Raw genomic sequence first — 19,394 nt, 5'->3', positions numbered from 1 at the left:
AATGGTAATGTTTAGGGAATGAGACATGCAAGGAGGAATTTTATACATTATACTCTTCTTGTTTGATTTTTTCCAAGAATTATATTTGATTTATAAGTAGTACACATACATTTTGATACATACAGTATTAGTTGGGTTTTTTGTTTGTTTTTGTAAATTTTTTTTACTGAGGTGTAGTTGATGTACAATATAAGTTTCAGGTGTACAGTATAGTGATTCATGATTTTTAAAGGTTATACTCTATTTATAGTTATTATAATATATTCACTGTGTTACCTGTGCTGTACAATATTTCCTTATAGCTTATTTATCTATACATAGTCATTTGTACCTCCTAATCCCCTACCATAGCATTCTAGATCCTATGATTCACTCTACCCACAGACTTTACCCCTTATTAAATCTGAGACTCTTCCTTCTGTTCCTTTCTAATCCCAACCCTCTCTAACAGATCTCACAGACATACTGGGGAAACAATGGGTGATGAGTCTGATCATTCCACAAACATGTCACTACGTGCCAACTATCATGCCAGACACTAAATAATGGGCCATGGCTCACCTTCAAAGCTTATCAGTACCACTCAGATGCCTTTTCTCTTTGACAGGAGAAAGATCAAGTGTCATTTCCTTAAAACTTCATTCCCTGCCCATCTATGAAGTCCCAGATCTTACATTTTTTAAAAAAGAAGAAGAATAGGCACTTAGAATTATATGAAAGCATAATTAATAGATTCATTAATTTCTGCCAATAAAAGGATTTGGTTGAAAGAATTCTCAAAAGACAATGGAAAGGAACTCATTTACATATAAATGGATCTTCCGGGAGACTGCAAAGAAAAAAATCCCACTTTCTGATTTGGAGCAACAAAAAGCTACTAATACAGTCAAGACTAAGAGGTCTCTGTCCTCTGGGTGCCTCCAGAAAGGTGACTAAGGGCCCTTATTAGGCCCATCTAAGCTTGTAACTACTAACTCTTCCCCTGCTCTTTACCTATGCTTCGAGGAGATACCATTTCTCTCCTCCGTCTCATCATCTAACCTGGGCTCAAGAATTCTCACCTGGGAGTGATTCAGATTGGGTTAACCTTCATTTTCCTGGGGACCCCTCTTCCTTAATCTGCCTCAGTTTCCTCAAGGATGACAAAGATAAAGCATTTGGAGACATCACAAATGAACCTCATCCCAAGGTTTACAGCCACCCCTGCTGAGAAGAACACTTCAGAAGGGCACTTCTGAGGAACAGTATCCACTGACACACCCGGGGGAGAACAGTCTGTGCCTGGGGAATTTGCCTTCAGTTATGGCTTTCATGACATCATTGGCCCATGATGAAAGGACATCCAAACTTAAACCTCATGGGCCAGACCCCTGCGTGGACTTCCTTGGAAGGTTGCCAGGGGTCAGGGAGTCTGCCCTTCCCTCCTGCGCCCTAGCAAGTTTGTACCAAGGGATGGGACAGACAGGACTTAATGGCCTGTAAGAAGGAAGCCACCCGTGTGGCCCAGCAATCCGTCCTAGGAAATGACAGGCCAGCTGGTACCCAACTCTACAAACATGTATTCTGAAATCCCCCAAATTCTTCCAAGGCACTTTGCTAAAATAAATCAACACATAACCATTCTAGAATCATTTCAAGAATTTATTACTAAGAAAACAGCAGGTGGCAGCAAAGTTTTACATTTTTTTACCCTTTGGGTGAGAATGAAAACAAAGCATCATGGAATTATCTCTTCACCTCTGAGTCAGCCAGCTGGCTCTGAAACTGGCACACTGCCATCTTGTAATGTGGAGAATATAGAGCCTTCTTGAGTGGGCTCCGTGCATTGTGACAAGAGAAACGAAAAAATGTCACCCCAAACCAGAGACCTGCCTGGTTCTTTGCAAGCCAGGCATGAAAGTGACCAGCACAGAATGGCCGGATCACAGAGCAAGAGGCTGTGGCTGTGAGTCTCGTGTTCTCTTGCCTAATGTCAAGGAGTTGCTCATTCACAATGGGAAGGCCGTCATAGAAACCCGAGTATGATTAAGTGGAAGTATGCCTAAAAATTGTGTGTACACTGCATAGCATTTTCACCATCTATTATGATGCAACCCACAAGGTGAAATGTGCGGAGAGAGAAAGATAGGGGAGACAAGGGGGATTTTAGAATCTGGTCTCTGGTGCAACTAGAGATTTAGAGACCTCTGAAGGCTACATCACCACCCCACGGCTGCTGAAGCTCTGGGCTCAGGAGCAGGCAATGCCAAGATCACTGTCTGGTTTGGTCTCAAATGTCTTCCTTGCCTTAGTATTGTGCTTGGCTCCCAACTTCAAGTTGTGGCTGGAAAGTTTCCATTGCCCCAGCACAGCACTGGAGTTTGGAACCCAAGTTTTGGCTGAATTGTTTTGCAGAAAAATCCAGTTTTGCCTTTATGAATTGACTGGCCAGTTTATTTCATCCCAAAATGGTACATCAGGACTCTCTCAGACCCAGTTTAGATTGAGCTGCTTAATTTCCATCCAGGAGGAAATTCTCTTCCTGTTTAAAGTAGGGATGAAGAGGGGATGGGGCTGGAGGATTTTGCATAGTTATTATTTTTAAAGATACAAAACTTGTTATAAAAAAAAAAAAGACAAAATTGAAGACCCTGTTTTCAAGATCCTAAACAGATTTTACAAACAGATGTATTTGCGGGTTTTCTTTTTGGAAGTGGAATTGACAGGGAAGTGAGTAACTTTGGTCTTTTGTAAGTTATATAACTATATCTGCGGCATTAGCAGCTTCTGGTGATCAAAGAGAACATTCCTGAAGGTGCAGAGGAGGTAGGAGAAATCCATTTATTTACATAACATGAGGTTTCAGTCCCAAACACACAATATTTTTCTTTCCTGCAGAAAATGTGATCTTGTTCTGAGGGCTTAAGGACAAACTTCACAGCTCTCTGCACAGAAAGGGTACTTCAAAATTATCTACTAAAGAAAACATTTTATGATTCCTTTGAATGTAATAAACAATATCTTTTGAGGCAACTTGCAGTGAATGTTCCAAAATTTATATCAACATTTAATTCCCTCTCTGTATGTTCTACACTCCCCAAATATGATGTTAAATCATTTAACACGGAGAATTGACAGCACCAGGAAAATATTTGGATAACTGTCTGGAGTTGCCATTATTGGCTTTAATTATGACCTACTGGCTCTTGGGTCCTGAAGCAGCCAGAAAATGAGATTTGTGTGCCAAAATATTCATTAGAATTCCCTTCTCAGTCATTGTTCAGAAAGAAAAAGTTTCCTTCTGGCCCCCATCTTCAGTGCTTTTAAGTGGAATCATTAATATGCCAGATTTTTTAAAGGATCAGTCAAAAAACAAGATTATGAGCATACCTTGTATTTTGCATTTTAAAAAAATCTTGAAAAGGTCAAATGTTCCTTTGCTCTTTTTCTGTTACCCTGAAGAATTGTTCTGCAGCCATGAAGTTAACAGGTACTCTCCCCCCAGGCCTCCTCCCCCTGCTTTCTTGAAAAAACATCATCCTATAAGCTTTGGAACTGGAAGTACTAGTGAAGCACAGCTTGAGCCTCGAGAAGAACTAGTCAGAAAAGATGATCTAATTTTTTTCTGCTCTTCAGTGTTCATTTCTCCCTGAATATAAGATCTTAGAATGTTGGAGCTAGAGGGGAAGAATCAGAGATCATTGATTCCATCTCCCAGTTATTAAGATGACTAATCTAAGGTGACATGGTACACCTACTGTTTCAGCTTTGGGTTCTGGCATGGGGAAAGAGCAGGCGCTTTTTTTTTTTTTTTTTTAAATCAGGGCATCCTTAGTTGTTACTATTAAAAAGAGTTGCCATTTAATGAGCATTTACTACACTGCCAGGCAGCGGCTGATGCTTTCATATACGTTGCATCATTAATCCTCACAACAAGCCTATAAGGTAAATATTATTATCCCCATCTTATAGCTAATGAAACTGAGAATCAGGTTAAGGGAATTGCCCACAATTACAGGGCTAGAAGAAGGAAGAATCCATGGGCAAAATCAAGACTGCCTGACTTCAAAGCCTGTGTCCTTTACTCTTCCCGCATGCTGCCTGCCAAATGAAACAAGGCCAGAGTGCAAATCAAGTTGGGAGATCTTGGGCTCACACCACTTTAATTTTTCAAATAATGGGTGAGGAAAGAGTCCTCCACAGTGATAAAGTAGAGAAGGATGCCTGTGTCAAGCAGTCCCCGGTTACCAGAATTTGCAAAGAGATCAACAGGGACCATATAGATGAAACTATTTCCCATTATCTACTCATCATGTTTAACAAGGCAGTTTACTCTGAAAGCTTTTGAAAGACTTCCCAGCTTTTCATAAAAGTTGGCTGATTCGATGTTGACAATTTGTCTTTCATTTAATAGAAAATTGGTGAGGGAAATTTGGGAGGGATGCTTATTTTGGGAAAAAATAATTTGGATTTTTTTTTAATGCTCAAGGTCAAGAAGGGCTAGGAGAGCAGATGTGGTATAAATTAGGGAAGTTTATCTGATGGTTGTCCACAGTGGCACAGATGATGGAGTTACTGCCTGGAAATGCTTGCATTTTCCATTGAAACATAGTTTGGGAAAGAAACTTTGACGTTTTAGAAAAACTAATAAAGTTAAGATAGAATTGGAATGTTACATGTTAAAAACCATGAGATGGAGACATTCAGGGGAAACATCCAAGTTTGTTAACTGAGGTGCCAGTGAAAACTCTTTGTAAACTGAAACTTTACTGTCTCCCAAAGAGAAAAGTCACATACCTGGATAAATTATAAATAACCTGCCCGGTCCTTGCTCCTTCTCTCTGAAGAGGAGGTAACTCAAATCCCGCTGTAAGTAGGTAGGTAGGTATGTGCCTGGTCAGGGAGATTTAAGGAGCATCACTTGCATGTTGGGTTATTTCAGTGTCAAATCACCTGATCCACTCCTACCCTCCTAATCCAAGCCAACATCACCTCTCATCCAGACCAGCGCAGTCACGGTGTATCCAGTGCCTGGAACAGGGACCAGCATAGAGTTAGGAGCTTAATAAAATATTGTTGATTGATTGAATGAATGAGATCCTGCTTGCCCTGAATTAGTGTCCCAGTCCTGGTTCCCTGACCCTTGATGTGTGCCTGGTACTGAGACCCAGCCATGATACCCTACCTCTAGGACTATATCCCTGCCCTGTTCTCTCCAGTCCCTTTGACAGCAGTGTGTTAGTTTACTCAGGCTGCCATAACGAAATGCCATATATTGAGTGGCTTAAACAACAGAATTTTTTTTCTACAGTTCTGGAAGCTAGAAGTCCAAGATCAAAGTGCCACAGGTTTGGTTTCTTCTGAGGCCTTTCTCTTGCCTTGGAGATGGCCACTTTCTCTTTCTGTCCCCACACGGTCATCCCTCAGTCTGCGTGTTATCTCTGTCCTAATCTCCTCTTCTTATGAGGACACAAGTCAGATTGGATTAGAACCCACACATAAGACCTCATTTTACCTTAATAAATCCTCTTTAAAGGACTTATCTCCAAACACAGTCACATTCTGAGGTTCTGAGGGTTAGGACACCAACTATGAATCTGGGGAGGAGAGACACTATCCAGCCTATAACAAGCTGTCACAAGCAGAGTCCTCTCTCTGCCTCCTACAGCTGGACTTCCCTGGGGCCTGCCTGTAGTTAGCTCCTAGGATGCCCATTGCTGTGCTCTCTGACCTTTTTTTTTTTTTAATTTATTATTTTTTTTGCTGCATTTGGTCTTAGTTGCGGCACGTGGGCTCTCTAGTTGTGGCGTGTGGGCTCAGTAGTTGTGGCACAGGCTTAGTTGCCTCACAGCACGTGGGATCTTAGTTCCCCAACCAGGGGTCCAACCTGCGTCCCCTGCATTGGAAGGCGGATTCTTTACCACTGGACCACCAGGGAAGTCCCCTCTCTGCCATTCTTGACGCCCTGGTGCTTCCTGCTGGTCCTCTTTGCCGCCAATGCCTTACAGCACAACCACCTGTTGTCTGTTACCGCACCCTGGGCTGGCCTTCCTCCCATCACCTGCAGCTGGTCTTCTCTCCAAACACTTGCCCCGCCTGGCTGCAATTAACCCTTCTATTTCTGGCTGTGTTCATGGGTACAACCCTAAATCTAAAACTACTGTTAGAGGGGTGGGATAGGGAGGGTGGGAGGGAGACACAAGAGAGAGAGGATATGGGGATATATGTATACGTATAGCTGATTCACTTTGTTATACAGCAGAAACTAGCACCATTGTAAAGTAGTTATACTCCAGTAAAGATGTTAATTAATAAATAAATAAAAGTACTGTTAAAAAACAAAATTCAACTGAGTAAATTTGAAGAACCAATTGGTTCTATTCATCGATTCACAAACGGGGCAGCATCCCACCTAGCAACTAGAAGGGTGCTCCGAGGGGTTGTGTAAAATGGAAGGTTTCTATAGGAAGAAGGATAGGGTGAGGGAACTATTACCAAAGGAAAAGAAAGGATTACTTTTAGGCCAGGACATCTTTTGGGTCAGGGAGGAGGGAATGGCAAGGGTTTTATCACACACATCCCCTCTGGGGGATGGAGAGGGTCTAGTGACAGATTACCTCATAGGTGCTGACCCAAAAATTCCAGCCTGGTTCATTAAGATTACATTTCTGGGGAAGGTCGAAACTGCAATTAGGTCAGGTAATAAGTCTAGGTTTGGTATCATGGGCTTTAGCACAGGTGACGCCATTTGTGGCCTGTAGCTTCTTCTTTAGCACTACATACAAACATAAACTAACTCTTGGTCTCAGTCTGTTATGATCACTGGGGTGCATTTTTGAAATAGCTGAAGAGTGATAACGTCTGGGCTGAACAAAGTTAAGTGGCCTCACAAAGATAAAATTTTACTCACAAACACACAGTGACATTATGGCCCACCCACCAGAGAATCTAGTTCAATTGGTTTGGGATGTGGGCCGGTGTCAGTACTTTTTTAAAAGCTCCCCTAAGTGGCTTTAACAGAAAAAGGAAAAGGTTAAGGATGACTGCTCTAACTAGCAGAACAAACCCATCAAATTGAGACCAAAAACTAGGCTAGAACACAAGAGTACAACTAGGCTGGGAAATCCTGACCCATTTGTGACTTGTGAATGTCCTGCAGGGTCCAGTCCCACGCAAATACAGAGATGGGTGGCCCTCCCTCCAGCTCACCACTCCTTTGGTGTAAAGTGCCCTGCCCTTTGATCTAAGAAGTTGGATGTGGCTTATTAGTGTCCTCTGCCACTCAGAGCAATCTGGATGGGGCTCAAAATTTACTCTGGACACAGACAAGTGTCACTTCTGCTGGGCCCTCTGGCTGTTGGTGATGAAAGACCCTTGGCAGTGGTGAGAAGAACAGCTAACATGGCCCTTTGGCTCAGCAACGGTGGGACTCACTCAAATAGCAGATGGACTCCAGGCATTGATCAGCCTCCAAAGGCTTCCTGAGGCCAATCTGCAGTCTCTCCATGATGCTGTCCTCCTCTTGGTGGGACTCTTCCCCCAGCCCTCCCACCAACCCCCTAAGTCCTTGCTCTCCCCCAGCCCAGAGGATGCTGGGGTGAAGGGGCTTAGTCAGGTTCTCCCTCTAGACTCTTTCCAGTATGTTTAGGGCAAAGTCAATCCCTCATGCTTCCGGGCCTTCCCTTTTGACTCTCAAGGGCCTTTTCTTCTCTCTACAAAACCTGGTACTCTGCAAATAAAAGGCTTTGGCTTTCAAAACTATTGTTTTTGACGTGGGCTTCAAGAGGCTATTTTAAAAGTCAGAAACTGAACATTGACTGTTTTATTCTTTCTTTCTCTTCACATTCCGGTTTTACCAATCCTAATTCTCCTTGAGCAATGCCTCTGATTTACTAGGGGAAAGGTCAAGTGGAAAAAGTGTAGCAAAGAAAAGCACAAAGATTAACCTTTCAAGATACTCTCTCTGTGTAAGAAATACTGCGACATTGGTCACTCCAGTCCCCCACCCTGACCCCACCCTGACAAGTGAGCAGGTCAGGATGTTCTGGCTGAGTCTACACAGGGAGAGTGAAGTGGAGAATCAAGATTTATCTTGATAATAAAAGTTCTAAGTGACAATTATTAAAACCTTGTTTTCTTCAACAAGTCAATGGCATGAAAATAAAAGGGGGGTGGATTGTTCTACATTAAAAGAAAACTTAGATATACAACAATCTTGTTTGGAGTCTGTTTTGAACTAACCACTGTTGAAAGACATTTCCAAGACAATAAGGCAAATTTGGTTATGGACTGGGTATGAGAGGATACCACAGAATTATTGTTAATGTTAAGTGTAACAATAGTATTTGATTATGTAAGAAAACATTCTTTTTTCATTCCTTTTTTCTTAACAGATGCATACTGAATTGTGTGTGAGTGAAATGATATGATGTCTGGGGAAAAGAGAAGAGAAAAAGGAAGGAAGGAGGAAGGAAGGGAGGGAGGGAAGGAAGGAGGGAGAGGAATAAAGGGCAGGGAAAACCAAACACTCTGGAAAGAAACAAAACAAACAGAAAAGAAAAACGGATAGATGAATTAAGTGTGAGAAAATCTTGATAACTTTTGATTTTAACAATAGGTATATGGGAGTTCATTATGTTATTATCTCTAATTTTTGTGTAAATTTGAAAAGTTTTATAATAATTTGTAGAATTGTTAACCTAGTACAGGAAAAGACAGACTGAGAATGGAAGAGAATAAAAGGGCCAGAAAGAAATTCAAATATTTAGTGTTTAAGATTTATTGCAGGGGGGAGGGATAAACTGGGAGATTGGAATTGACATATACACACTACTATATATAAAATAGATAACTAATAAGAACCTACTGTACAGCACAGGGAACTCTACTCAATACTCTGTAATGACCTCTATGGGAATAGAATCTAAAAAAGAGTGGATATATGTATATGTATAATTGATTCACTTTTCTGTACAGCAGAAACTAACACAACATTGTAAATCCACTATACTCCAATAAAAATTAATTTAAAAAATAAAAAAATAAAAGAAATTTTTAAAAAGACTTATTGTATTACTGATTTGCAGGCAGATGAATTCTTTTTTTTTTTTCTAAAGTTTTTATTGTTGTTGTTTTGTTTTGTTTTGTTTATTTGGCTGCACCAGGTCTTAATTGCAACACACAGGATCTTAAGTTGTGGCATGCAGGATCTAGTTCCCTGACCAGGGATGGAACCTGGGCCCCCTGCATTGGGAGCACAGAGTGTTAACCACTGGACCACCAGGGAATGAATTCTTTCTTCAAATAAACTCTGACATGGGACCCCAACATATAAAACAAAAAATAGTAGAACTGCTCCACTTGACGCTAGAGAGTCTACTTTTGCTTCCTCCTTGTCTCCCCAGGAATCTGCAGAAGTAATTCAGGGAAACCCTGTGGCTCTATAGGACACAGTTTGAAAACCTCTGTAGTATATGATGAAGGAAACCTCCCAAGTCCTGCAGAAAATGTGTGTTACTTAGTATATGTGTTAGACAACTGCTAACTATTTGGGAGAAAAAAATAAAGTTAAATCTCTACTTCACATCATATACCAAAATAAATTCCAGTTGCAATAAAATGTTTAAAGTACAAAATGAAATCAGAAGAGTAATAGAAAAATTTATGAATATTCTAAAATATTAAGACAGAGAAGGACTTCCTAAGCAAGCCAACAAAGGCAGAAAAATTAGTATCTTTGATTATATAAATATCTAAAGTTTTATAGGGCAAAAAATAAATCACACTTCACAAAAAGGAAAAAAAGGAATGTGTGTATGTGACAAAACTTTAATATTCTTAATCATTAAGTAGAATTTCAAATCAATAAAAAAAGACAAACACTCCAATAGAATAAAAGGATCAACAACAATAAAACAATATATATGAAGACATATAAATTATCATAAAGATATGAGAAATATTTCATCTACTATTGATCAAAGAAATATTGTAAGTTGAAGTAATAATGAGAATAGTTGATACTGACTCCTATTTCTGGTGATAATGGCAGACTAGACAAGCTGAAAATTCAGCTACTATAAAATATCTAGAATGCTAAGCAAAGTATACTTAACATCCTTTTAAATGGATAACTGAACCCCCATGAAAATACAGAAAATCCACAGGAGACCAAACCAAAGTAACTAAAAACCAGAATGGAGAGCTTTAACTGAAAAGTAGTTGCCTGGACTTTGGGGAGGGTTTTCCTCTCCCTGGTAATAAAGAGACTTGCTTAGGGACAGAAGAAAAGGAATTGAGACACTCAGGTAAATCCAGGATCCTCCAAAGGCTACACCCCACTTCTCCAGCACAAATGCACACGTGCATGGTTTAGAAACACAATATCAAGAAATTAGTATTAAAAATGGTCCCAGGTTGGTAATAACTCTGGGGCAATAAGAAAAAGCAAACACAAACCTCTCTGGAGCAATTCACCTCAACCCAGAATCACCATAGATTAAGCTTTAATAAGATGAGCTCAGAACCCAAAACTACAGAAATAGGAGGAAACAAATCATGATGACTAAGAGTCAGCTGATAAAGATTATAGAGTTATTAGAATGAAACTATAAACTAAATATGTTTAGAATTATTAATATATAAAATGCAGTCTAGAAACATAGGAAAAGAATAAAACTTTCTAATAAGAAATATCATTTTTACCTATCAGATGATACAGTATTAAAAAAGAAGTATAATGCTCAGTGTTTCTAAGAATATAGGAAATTGACATTTATAGACTGTTAGTAGAAGTAAAAACTGATCATTCCAGAGGTCAATTTGGCAATATGTATCAAATATTTAACAAAAAGGTACATACTTATTGGCTCAATAAATTTACTTGTTTTTTTTCATTGAAATATAGTTGACTTACAATACTATATTAGTTTCAGGTGTACAACATAGTGATTTTTATAGATCATGCACCATGCAAAGTTATCACAATATTATTGACTATATTCCCTGTGTTGTGCATTATATCCCTGTGATTTATTTTATAACTGGTAGTTTGTACCTCTTAATCCCCTTCACCTATTTTACCCATCTCCCCATCTCCCTCCCCTCTGGCAACCACTAGTTTGTTCTCTGTATCTGTCTGTTTTGGTCTTGTTATATTTATTTGTTTGTTTTGTTTTTTAGATTCTACCTGTAAGTAAAAATATACAGTATTTGTCTTTCTCTGTCTGATTTATTTTACTTAGCATAATACCCTCTAGGTCCATCCATGTTGTTGCAAAAGGCAAGATTTCATTCTTATTTATGGCTGAATAATATTCCATTGTATATGTATTCCATTGTATATACAATGGAATATTATGGTGGGGTGTATATATATATATATATATATATATAATCTCACATCTTCCTTACCCATTCAACTGTATGGACACTTAGATTTCTTCCATATCTTGGCTATTGTAAATAATGCTGCAATGAACATAGGGGTGCATATGTCTTTTCAAATTAGTGTTTTTGTTTTCTTCGAATAAATACCCAGGAGTGGAATTGTTGAATTGTCTGGTAGCTGCATTTTAATTTTTTTGAGGAACCTCCATACTGTTTTCCATAGTGGCTGTACCAATTTACATTCCCACCAACAGTGAAAAGGATTCCCTTTTCTCTACATCCTCTCCAACACTTATTTCTTGTCTTTTTGATGATAGCCATTCTGACCTATGTGAGGTGATATCTCATTGTGGTTTTGATTTTCATTTCCCTGATGATGAGTGTTGTTGGGTATCTTTTCAATGCGCTTATTGGCCATCTTTGGAAATGATATCTTCTTTGGAAAAATACCTATTCAGGTCCTCTGTTATTTTTTTAATTAGACTGTTTTTTTTTTATATTGAGTTGTATGAGTTCTTCATATATTTTGGATATTAACCCTTTATCAGATGTGTAATTTGCAAATATCTTCTCCCATTCAGTAGGTTGCCTTTTTGTTACGTTGATAGTTTCCTTTGCTGTCCAAAAGCTTTTTAGTTTGATGTGGCCCCATTTGTTTATTTTTGCTTTTGCTGCCCTTGCCTGAAGAGACAGATCCAAAAAAATTTTGCTAAGACCAACATCAAAGAACACCCTGCCTATGTTTTCTTCTAGAAGTTTTATGGTTTCAGAGCTTACATTTAAGTCTTTAATACATTTTGAGTTTATTTTTGCATGTGGAGTGAGAAAATGGTCTCAATAATTTTACGTCTAAGAATTTATCTTTAAAACAATTCATAAAATTACCCTAAGATGAATACACAAGGATGTTTATTCAGGAATTTTTCATGGCAAAAATGTGGGGGATGGGGAGAAGTTTAATGTCCAATAGCAGAGGAATGGTTAAACAAATTATGATATTTTCATATGATGAAATATCATGCAGGTAATAAAAATGATACTGTACAGATTTATTTACTGACATGGAAAGATGCCACGAATATACTGATGAGTAAAAAAAAAAAAAAAAATCAGGTTACAGACCAACCTGATCCCACTTTTTAAAATTTGTGTGGCCCATTAGGCAAAGTCCAAATGACCAGTAAATAAATGAAGATGTGCTAAAATTCAGTAGTAATCAGTAATGGAAGTTAAAACAATAGTGCCATATTACTTTATACCCTTTAGGATGGCAAACATGAATCCATACAGAGGTCGGCAAGGACACAGGGAGGTGGGGAACTCTCATGCACTGCTGGTGGGAACACACACCGGTACAGGCATTCTGGAGACTAATCTCACAGAACTTAGCATTGTCTGTAGAAGCTTTTGGATGCCATTTCTGGATATATAACCTCAAGAAATTCTCATTCAGATCCACAAGAGAACATGAAACAGGATGTTCATCTATACATTATTTGTGGCAAACAGGTGCTGGAGGCAAACCAAGTGTCCCTCATTAAGAGACAAGAGAAGTTAAACGTGGTAGATGCATTATTACTCCATAATGTGCAGCTTTGAGAAGAAACAATCTACTTGGATAATTATTTTTTTAAGTGTTCAGTGAGAAAAGTAGGAAAATTTTTAACACAATATATTTGTACGTTAAAAACACACAATCACAAAACAACAAAACAGATTTTACAGGATTATATACATATAATAAGACAGATATCAAACAGGTTAAAGACAGTTCCTATGGAGAAGATGGGAAGGGGAATGGGAATTAAAGGAGAAAAAATAAAGTAATTAAAACAAGAGAGAAGGCTTGCACAGACCAATAATAACAACTTAAACTGAGAAGTATGCTTCATTCAGCTCTCTGCAGTTGAGTTCAATTTTTTAAAGTGTGTGTGTATGTATAATATGTAAAAATGTCTAAAAAGGTAAACTCTAAAATAACGGTAGTTATCTCTCTGGGAGTGGTATAAAAGGCAAATCTTTTCTTTTTTTCTACACTGGATAAATATTGTATAATAAGTAAAATGCATTTCTTAAGTCTCAAAAACTCATCTTAACACTCAGAACTACTTTCCTGCTTTTGGATAAAGTACAATAACCTACTAAATTCAGCTGCCTGTGTGGTCACAGTCATTTTATTATTTTTCCAGAATGTTCCAAAATAACTCTGGAACAAGACCTGTGGGACCACCAGATAGCTATCTAGCCTCACCCTTCTTCCCATGCAAATGAAGACCAAGCCTCCAATCGGGCTTTGGCAGAAACCTCTGTGGAACCCTGGATAACAAGGCCCTCCGCGTCCCCACTGGGGAAAGGAGGGGCAGCATTCATAACCCTGTCAGCTCACTCAGCCTCTGAAAAGACGGCTTGGGCAGCAATTGCCAAAGACAAAGGTTCCACCTAAGGGTGGAAACTCTATTTGCAGCTTTGTAGACACAGGTGTCCTTCCAGGCGACTCAAGACCTGCAGTGTGGGACTGGGTTTGGCCAGGAATAGCTCAGAAGGCCTTCCCCTCAGAAGCCAGCTTTTGAGGCCTTCAGGTGTATGTTCTAACTATATTTGGCAACAAAAACCAAAGAGGTCAGTGGCTTAGCTCAGGGTGAAAAAAAGACTATTTCTGATTATAATCCCCACTTCAAACCAGGTCCAAGAATTTAAAAACTCAATTCATTTATTTATTTTGCACTCACTAAGCATACTGCTGAAGCAGTTCTGGTTTCCAGTCCTACCAATCTCATGTAAATCCTTCAGAACCACAGGTGTAAGTCACCTACCCAAGCCATCCTCATGTTAGAGGACATCTGGGGACATCTGGCTTGAGAATCCAAATGTTAAAATTATTCCACCTTACTCTCTGTGCCTTCATAGCATCAAAATAGCCTATGGCACTTGAGTGCAAATCCAGACTCCAGTCCTGATTACTCACTGTGTGACCTTGGCTAAGTTACTTTATGTCTCTGAGGTTCAATTTCTTTATCCACAGACAGAACAGAGATAATAACACCTACTCCACAAGGTTGCTGTAAGAATTAAATGAGATAAGGTATATAAAGTGGCTAGGAGAATGTCTAATACAAAGAAGGTGCTAAGAAAAAGAAGCCGTTTCCATTCCTCCCCATCACTCCTTTCCACCCTTAGCTGTTCAGCCAAGGTGTGGGCTTTTCAAGAAATTGCTTGGTACATTGTGTTTGATTACAAATGGATGGTACCATTCCCACAGCCAGCAACAGTAGCTAAAGATAAAAGCTGCGACTACTCCTCAGCCGTCGACAGGTCGGATCAGCCACAAATGACTCACCACTGTTGATAAATGATGTGTTCTTGGCATCAAGAGACCTTATCCTGACAGGCTTTGACACCTTATGAAAAAGAAACCAGAAGGAAGGTTGAATGGCTCACAGAGAAGGTCCTCAGGGTTTGATGGTGACCTTCAGTCAATTCTGAACTTGTACCAAACTGGTGTTAGGAGGGTCTCCTCTGTCTTCAGACATGTCTCCAATCACAGATTTTTTAGTTGGGAAGGACTCCAGCTGAGCAGCTGCCTCTTCATCTCAGAGCTGAACCATCTCCTTCACTTGCCTTAGATTCCCTGAAGGGAGTCATAAGACTCCCTGGGCAGAAGGCACATGCCTGTTCCCTGCTCAGAACAGCCCTAAGCTAGTGCCCAACCTGCCTTTGGCAGCTTTGTCTGCTGGCTGAAACTCTGCCAGGGTGAGGTTTGGCTGAAGGGCTCTGTGGCTATTGGACAAACCTTGGCTCAAGGAAAAGGGTGAGTATTTAATCCCAAGCCACTGTCTGCAAGGCTGAAGTGTTCGCAGCTCTCCGGTTTTTGTAGCCCCTTCAGACCACCCAGAACCACTCACGGGCATGGGAATTCCAAAACTGGATTTTTTAGTCACTCATTCTTACATCCCCTGTACCTTGTGCAGTGCCTGGCACAGAGCTCCCTCTAAGTGAATATTTACTAGAAGGACCTTAAGGAAAGCATGGTCTTTTGCTACTTTTGTAACCCCTTGAATTCTGATGAACCTCACTAAATTGTTAAGATCAAATAGGACAATGAACTGTATGAAGATTGACACTGTTAACAGCCAGGTGCTCAAAACTGAGGCCTCAGACAGTCTTAAGGAAATTCCATGTACTAGGATCTACTTTCTTTGAAACTGAAACTGCTTCAGGAGCAGGTTGTCTCTGGACCCCAGACCTATGACCCCTTTCAGTGTCATGGAGGCTTTTTCTGAAAGGAAATATTCTAGGCCCTCAGAAGGGACCTTGTGGAATGCAATTGACCCAAAAGTCCCAGGAGAAGGTAGGCTGCCCTGGAAACATTTCCATTATCCAAACTCACCCTCAGATTTTCTTCACCAGGAAGGTTTCTAAGATCACCTAGAAGCACCAACATTTCAGTCATGCTTTGAAATGTAAAGGCCAGGGAGTCTTTCTGGAAAGGACAAGCAGTAGAACTCCATCCTGGGTCTTCAGGATATTGGTTGAGACAAATAGGGTAGAGACATCAATAACAGGGTGCCTTCCCTTATCCTCTTCTTCTGTCCTGTTTCCACGTCCCCTGCCCTTCTAGTCACTCACTGGGGCTTAGTGTCTGGCTTCTATCACCAGAACCGGGGTCAACGGTCTAAGATGATAAGGTATAAATTTAAGCAAAGGGGAGGAAGGAAGAAAGAAGGGAGAGAAAGGAAGACTGGAGAGAAGTGGAGAAAAAAATGAAAAAGGCTTGGGAAGGGGGAAGGAAGAGGAGAGCGGCAAGGGGAGGCGGAACAATGAAGGTCTCAGGACGTCGCAGGCGCACGGTTCCGGCGGCACGTCCGTCCAGCCCGCCTCCCGTCAGCAGCTGCACGCTGCGCCCCGTGTGGGCGCTGAGTCACGGTCCCAGAACAGGGAGCTGCCGTGCAGGTCTAGGGGGGGCCAGCCCTGGTTGGCATCTGCAAACTGTTTTTTTCTTTCCTCTTTCATTAAGGCTGTGTGCTGACTCCCACGTAGGAGGACTTATTAAACCGCACGTACTGCCTGACAGCTCTCTGGCACGTCGGAGGCGGCCGGCTGGGGGCGCCGCAGTATCGCTTATGAGCCAGCACACTCTCTGGGGCACCGGGCCGGGAGAGGACTGGGGTCGCTGGCCCGGCTGCGGATTTCCCGGAGGAGCTCGCACTTTTTGCTGAAGTCGCTTCTAACTTTAGCCCCGCTGCAGCAGGGGGACACTCCTCAGCTGGAAGACCTCGGAGACCACCCCAACTCTCCGAGGTGCGCTTTTGCGCAGGGTTCCGTGAGCAACTCCATAAAATCTGGGACTCTTGCGTAATCGGGAGATTCCAGGCTCGCCTCCCCACTAAGGGTTCACCCTACCCCAGCCGGCCCGGCCGCCACACGAGGCTGCGACCTGGAGCATCTCCTCGAAGCCCGGACCCGCACGCAAGACACGCTCTCCGCACGTCCCACCGGAGAGCGTTACTCCGACAGCTCGGCCAGCGCGGAGAGCAGCCAGCACGCGCCAGCGCAGCCGTGCTACCTTCCCACGCCAGGCGGCTGGACCCCAAGGCTCCCGGACCGCAAGGCTCCCGGGCGGACCAAGACTGGGGACACCCTTCCTCCCAAGACTCGTGACCCGAAAATGAATCAGCATTGAGACAGTTTATTGGTTTGCTACTTCGCATATCACCCATTTTATGTAAATAGATTATACAGACATGGTGTTTTCTTCTTCCACAAGAGGCAACCAGTCTTTCACGCACACACGCTCACATTCCACGCAGCACACAACGTTACACCTCTCTGAGACATTCACGTATTAAAATAGAGGGGAAGGGAACAATACAATTGCTTTAAAATGCCCTTAATACAATATATAACGTACAAAAATATCTCTATATTTGAAGTTACAAAAAAATCTTGACACAACAAACTTAAATATTGATAATTACCTCTGTATATACAACACACATTGCACTTTTCCTCTCTAGGTTTTGGAAAGTTCAAGTAATAGTGAGGCTTGCGCCCCGGTGGGGTGACACCCCGTCAGAAATCAGTTTGTGGGCGGGCACGGCAGTGGCTCAGACCCCTGCCCCTGGGGGGTCTCAGCATTCGCAGTTTCTCCTCTCCGTGAGCCTGGCAGAGGACACTCCTTTGGATTCCTCTGCATCCCCCTCCCCACCCGGGGCACCCGGGCCGAATTAGGGTGAAGAGAACACTGCCTCCGAGGTGGACGGGGTCCTGCAAAGCCAGGGCTCGCCGCCGGACGGTGCCTCCCGGACTCTCGGTCTCTCAGGGCTGTCTCAGCTCGGGTCCCATAGGCTGAGAGGCTCGGCTAGGGGAAGTCCTCCGCCCCGGGAGGCGCCGGCGGGATGCATGTGCGAGTGTTCGCTGCTGCCACAGGCGCCTAAATCCTAAGGAGGGTGGCGAACACTTGATGAGCCCGGGAGGCCGGGGCCCCGCGCGCCTGTGGCTCCTGGGAAGACAGAGTCCGTCCCAGGCCGGCCTCGGGCAGGGAGCGTCGGCGCCGGCGGCCGTAGCCCTGGGGGCTGATCTTGCTCCTGGGGGCGACGCCGTCCTTGTCCTTGTCCGTGAACTGGTAGATCTGGTGCGCCAGCTTCTGCACCGTGCACGTCCCGAAGCGACAGCCAAAGCTCCGCAGGCTCTGGAAGTTGTTCATACTCTGGCGGTAGCGCTTGACTCGGATGCGGGCGGCGTCCGGACTGCTGGAGAAGGGAAGGAAGGCTACATGAGACCCCCATCAAGCAGGTCTTTGGCCCCAGCCAGCGGGAAGGGAGCCATTCTAAGACCAGAGGGAGCTGCTAACTGCTACCTCCATCTGAACTGCCATACAGCCCCGATGATCCCCAGGGCCAGGGCAATGGAGGAGGGCTCCCCTTGCCCACCCCGCGACGGCGCCCCGCATAGTTACCTTGCCTGGGGGCTGCGAGAGGCGCCCTTCACATCCTGCGGCCGAACGAGAGTCTGGGCAGGCCCTGCCTTCACGTCGGCGAGCCCGGTGGGGTAGCTGCTGGACTCGCGAAGTTCTCTTTTTCCACGACTTAGAGCCCACTTATTCCATCTAAACAACACAAATAGACTCGATTCGCAATCGTCCAGGCGAGGTCTTGGCCCATCCCTGCTCCTGTTCACTTCTAACCCCTCGGGGACCAATGGTTAGTTTCCCTTGTCTTGCAGGTACCACAACTGGGGCAGGCGCTGCCTGCGACTCACTTCTTTCGGAACTCTGCCGCCACGTCGAGCCGTGCGGTGTCCGCGCCTAGGAAGGCGAGCGAGCCCAGATACATTAGGGCGACGGGAACCAGCTTCATCCCGGCGTCGATGCGTAGACCCTGGGGAAGGAGAAAGAGGAGCCGAGCGTGAGCTCCCGGGTCTGCCTCACCGCCGGGCGGGGCACGGAGGCGGGCGGGGGGCCCCGGAGTGGGCAGGCTCAACCCGCGCTCTGCCTGACTCAGACGCTTATCTCCCCGGGGCGCAGAGAGGCGCCAGCGGCATTTGCACCCGCCAGGGGGGTGACAGGCCCCGCAGGGGAGGCCGCTGCCCCGCGCCAGGCTCCCAGAGGTTCCCCGCTCAACTTCTCGGATTGGCTGATGGAGCAGAGGGGACTGGGTCTCTGTAGTTCCAGCTGTGTCCACGAGCTGGGCCCGGGATGTGGGACGCACCCAGCAGAGGACCCTCCAAAGTGGATTGTACCCCTCACCCAGCGCTCCTAGTCTCCGGCCTGGGCAAGCCTCCCCACCTTTAACCGGCCCGGCCCGCGGTGCTTACCTGCTTGAGGGGGTGATCTGCCGAGATCTTTGGAGGATTAAGTCTGAGACGTCGCTCTGGCAGTGGCAAATCCCCGACGTCCAAGCTGCGGTGAGAAACCAGAGGTGGCAAGGTTCGACCCGTTCCGCCTAGTGTCACCAAGAAACCACTGAGTGGCCGGCTCTCGTTCCTCCGCTTTATAAGAGCGCAGGGGGCGGGGCCTAGGCTGCCCTCGC

General features: G+C 43.5%; 1 protein-coding gene and 1 long non-coding RNA gene across 5 annotated transcripts in view; one reads left to right on the top strand and one right to left on the bottom strand.

Annotated features, from left to right (window-relative positions):
• LOC132370661 (uncharacterized) overlaps positions 1–17,280 on the top strand; it is a 35,125-nt gene extending 17,845 nt beyond the window's left edge. For 2 of the 3 annotated variants that reach the window (XR_009504653.1, XR_009504652.1), the window contains exon 4: positions 608–6,140. This is a non-coding gene — a long non-coding RNA (uncharacterized LOC132370661). Of the gene's footprint in view, positions 1–607; positions 6,141–16,381 lie in introns of those variants that run through there. The other variant, XR_009504651.1, reaches the window with a different exon arrangement.
• ADM (adrenomedullin) lies at positions 17,034–19,352 on the bottom strand. 2 transcript variants are annotated; one of them, XM_059931114.1, is made up of 4 exons: positions 19,180–19,352; positions 18,625–18,743; positions 18,323–18,472; positions 17,034–18,116 (listed from the first exon to the last, which is right to left on the bottom strand). In XM_059931114.1, exons 2-4 carry the CDS (start codon positions 18,720–18,722, stop codon positions 17,798–17,800), a joined length of 567 nt encoding a protein of 188 aa, XP_059787097.1. In that variant the 5' UTR covers positions 18,723–18,743; positions 19,180–19,352; the 3' UTR covers positions 17,034–17,797. The 2 variants fall into 2 exon arrangements, with proteins under 2 accessions (XP_059787097.1, XP_059787098.1); XM_059931115.1 differs by having other exon boundaries at positions 17,034–18,113.
• Between the last annotated feature and the right edge of the window lie 42 nt (positions 19,353–19,394).

Source organism: Balaenoptera ricei, chromosome 8, assembly GCF_028023285.1.
Source record: "Balaenoptera ricei isolate mBalRic1 chromosome 8, mBalRic1.hap2, whole genome shotgun sequence".
Taxonomy (NCBI): Eukaryota; Metazoa; Chordata; class Mammalia; order Artiodactyla; family Balaenopteridae; genus Balaenoptera; species Balaenoptera ricei.
Note: the sequence above shows the minus strand (reverse complement) of the source record. Positions and strands in the feature narration are given on the sequence as shown.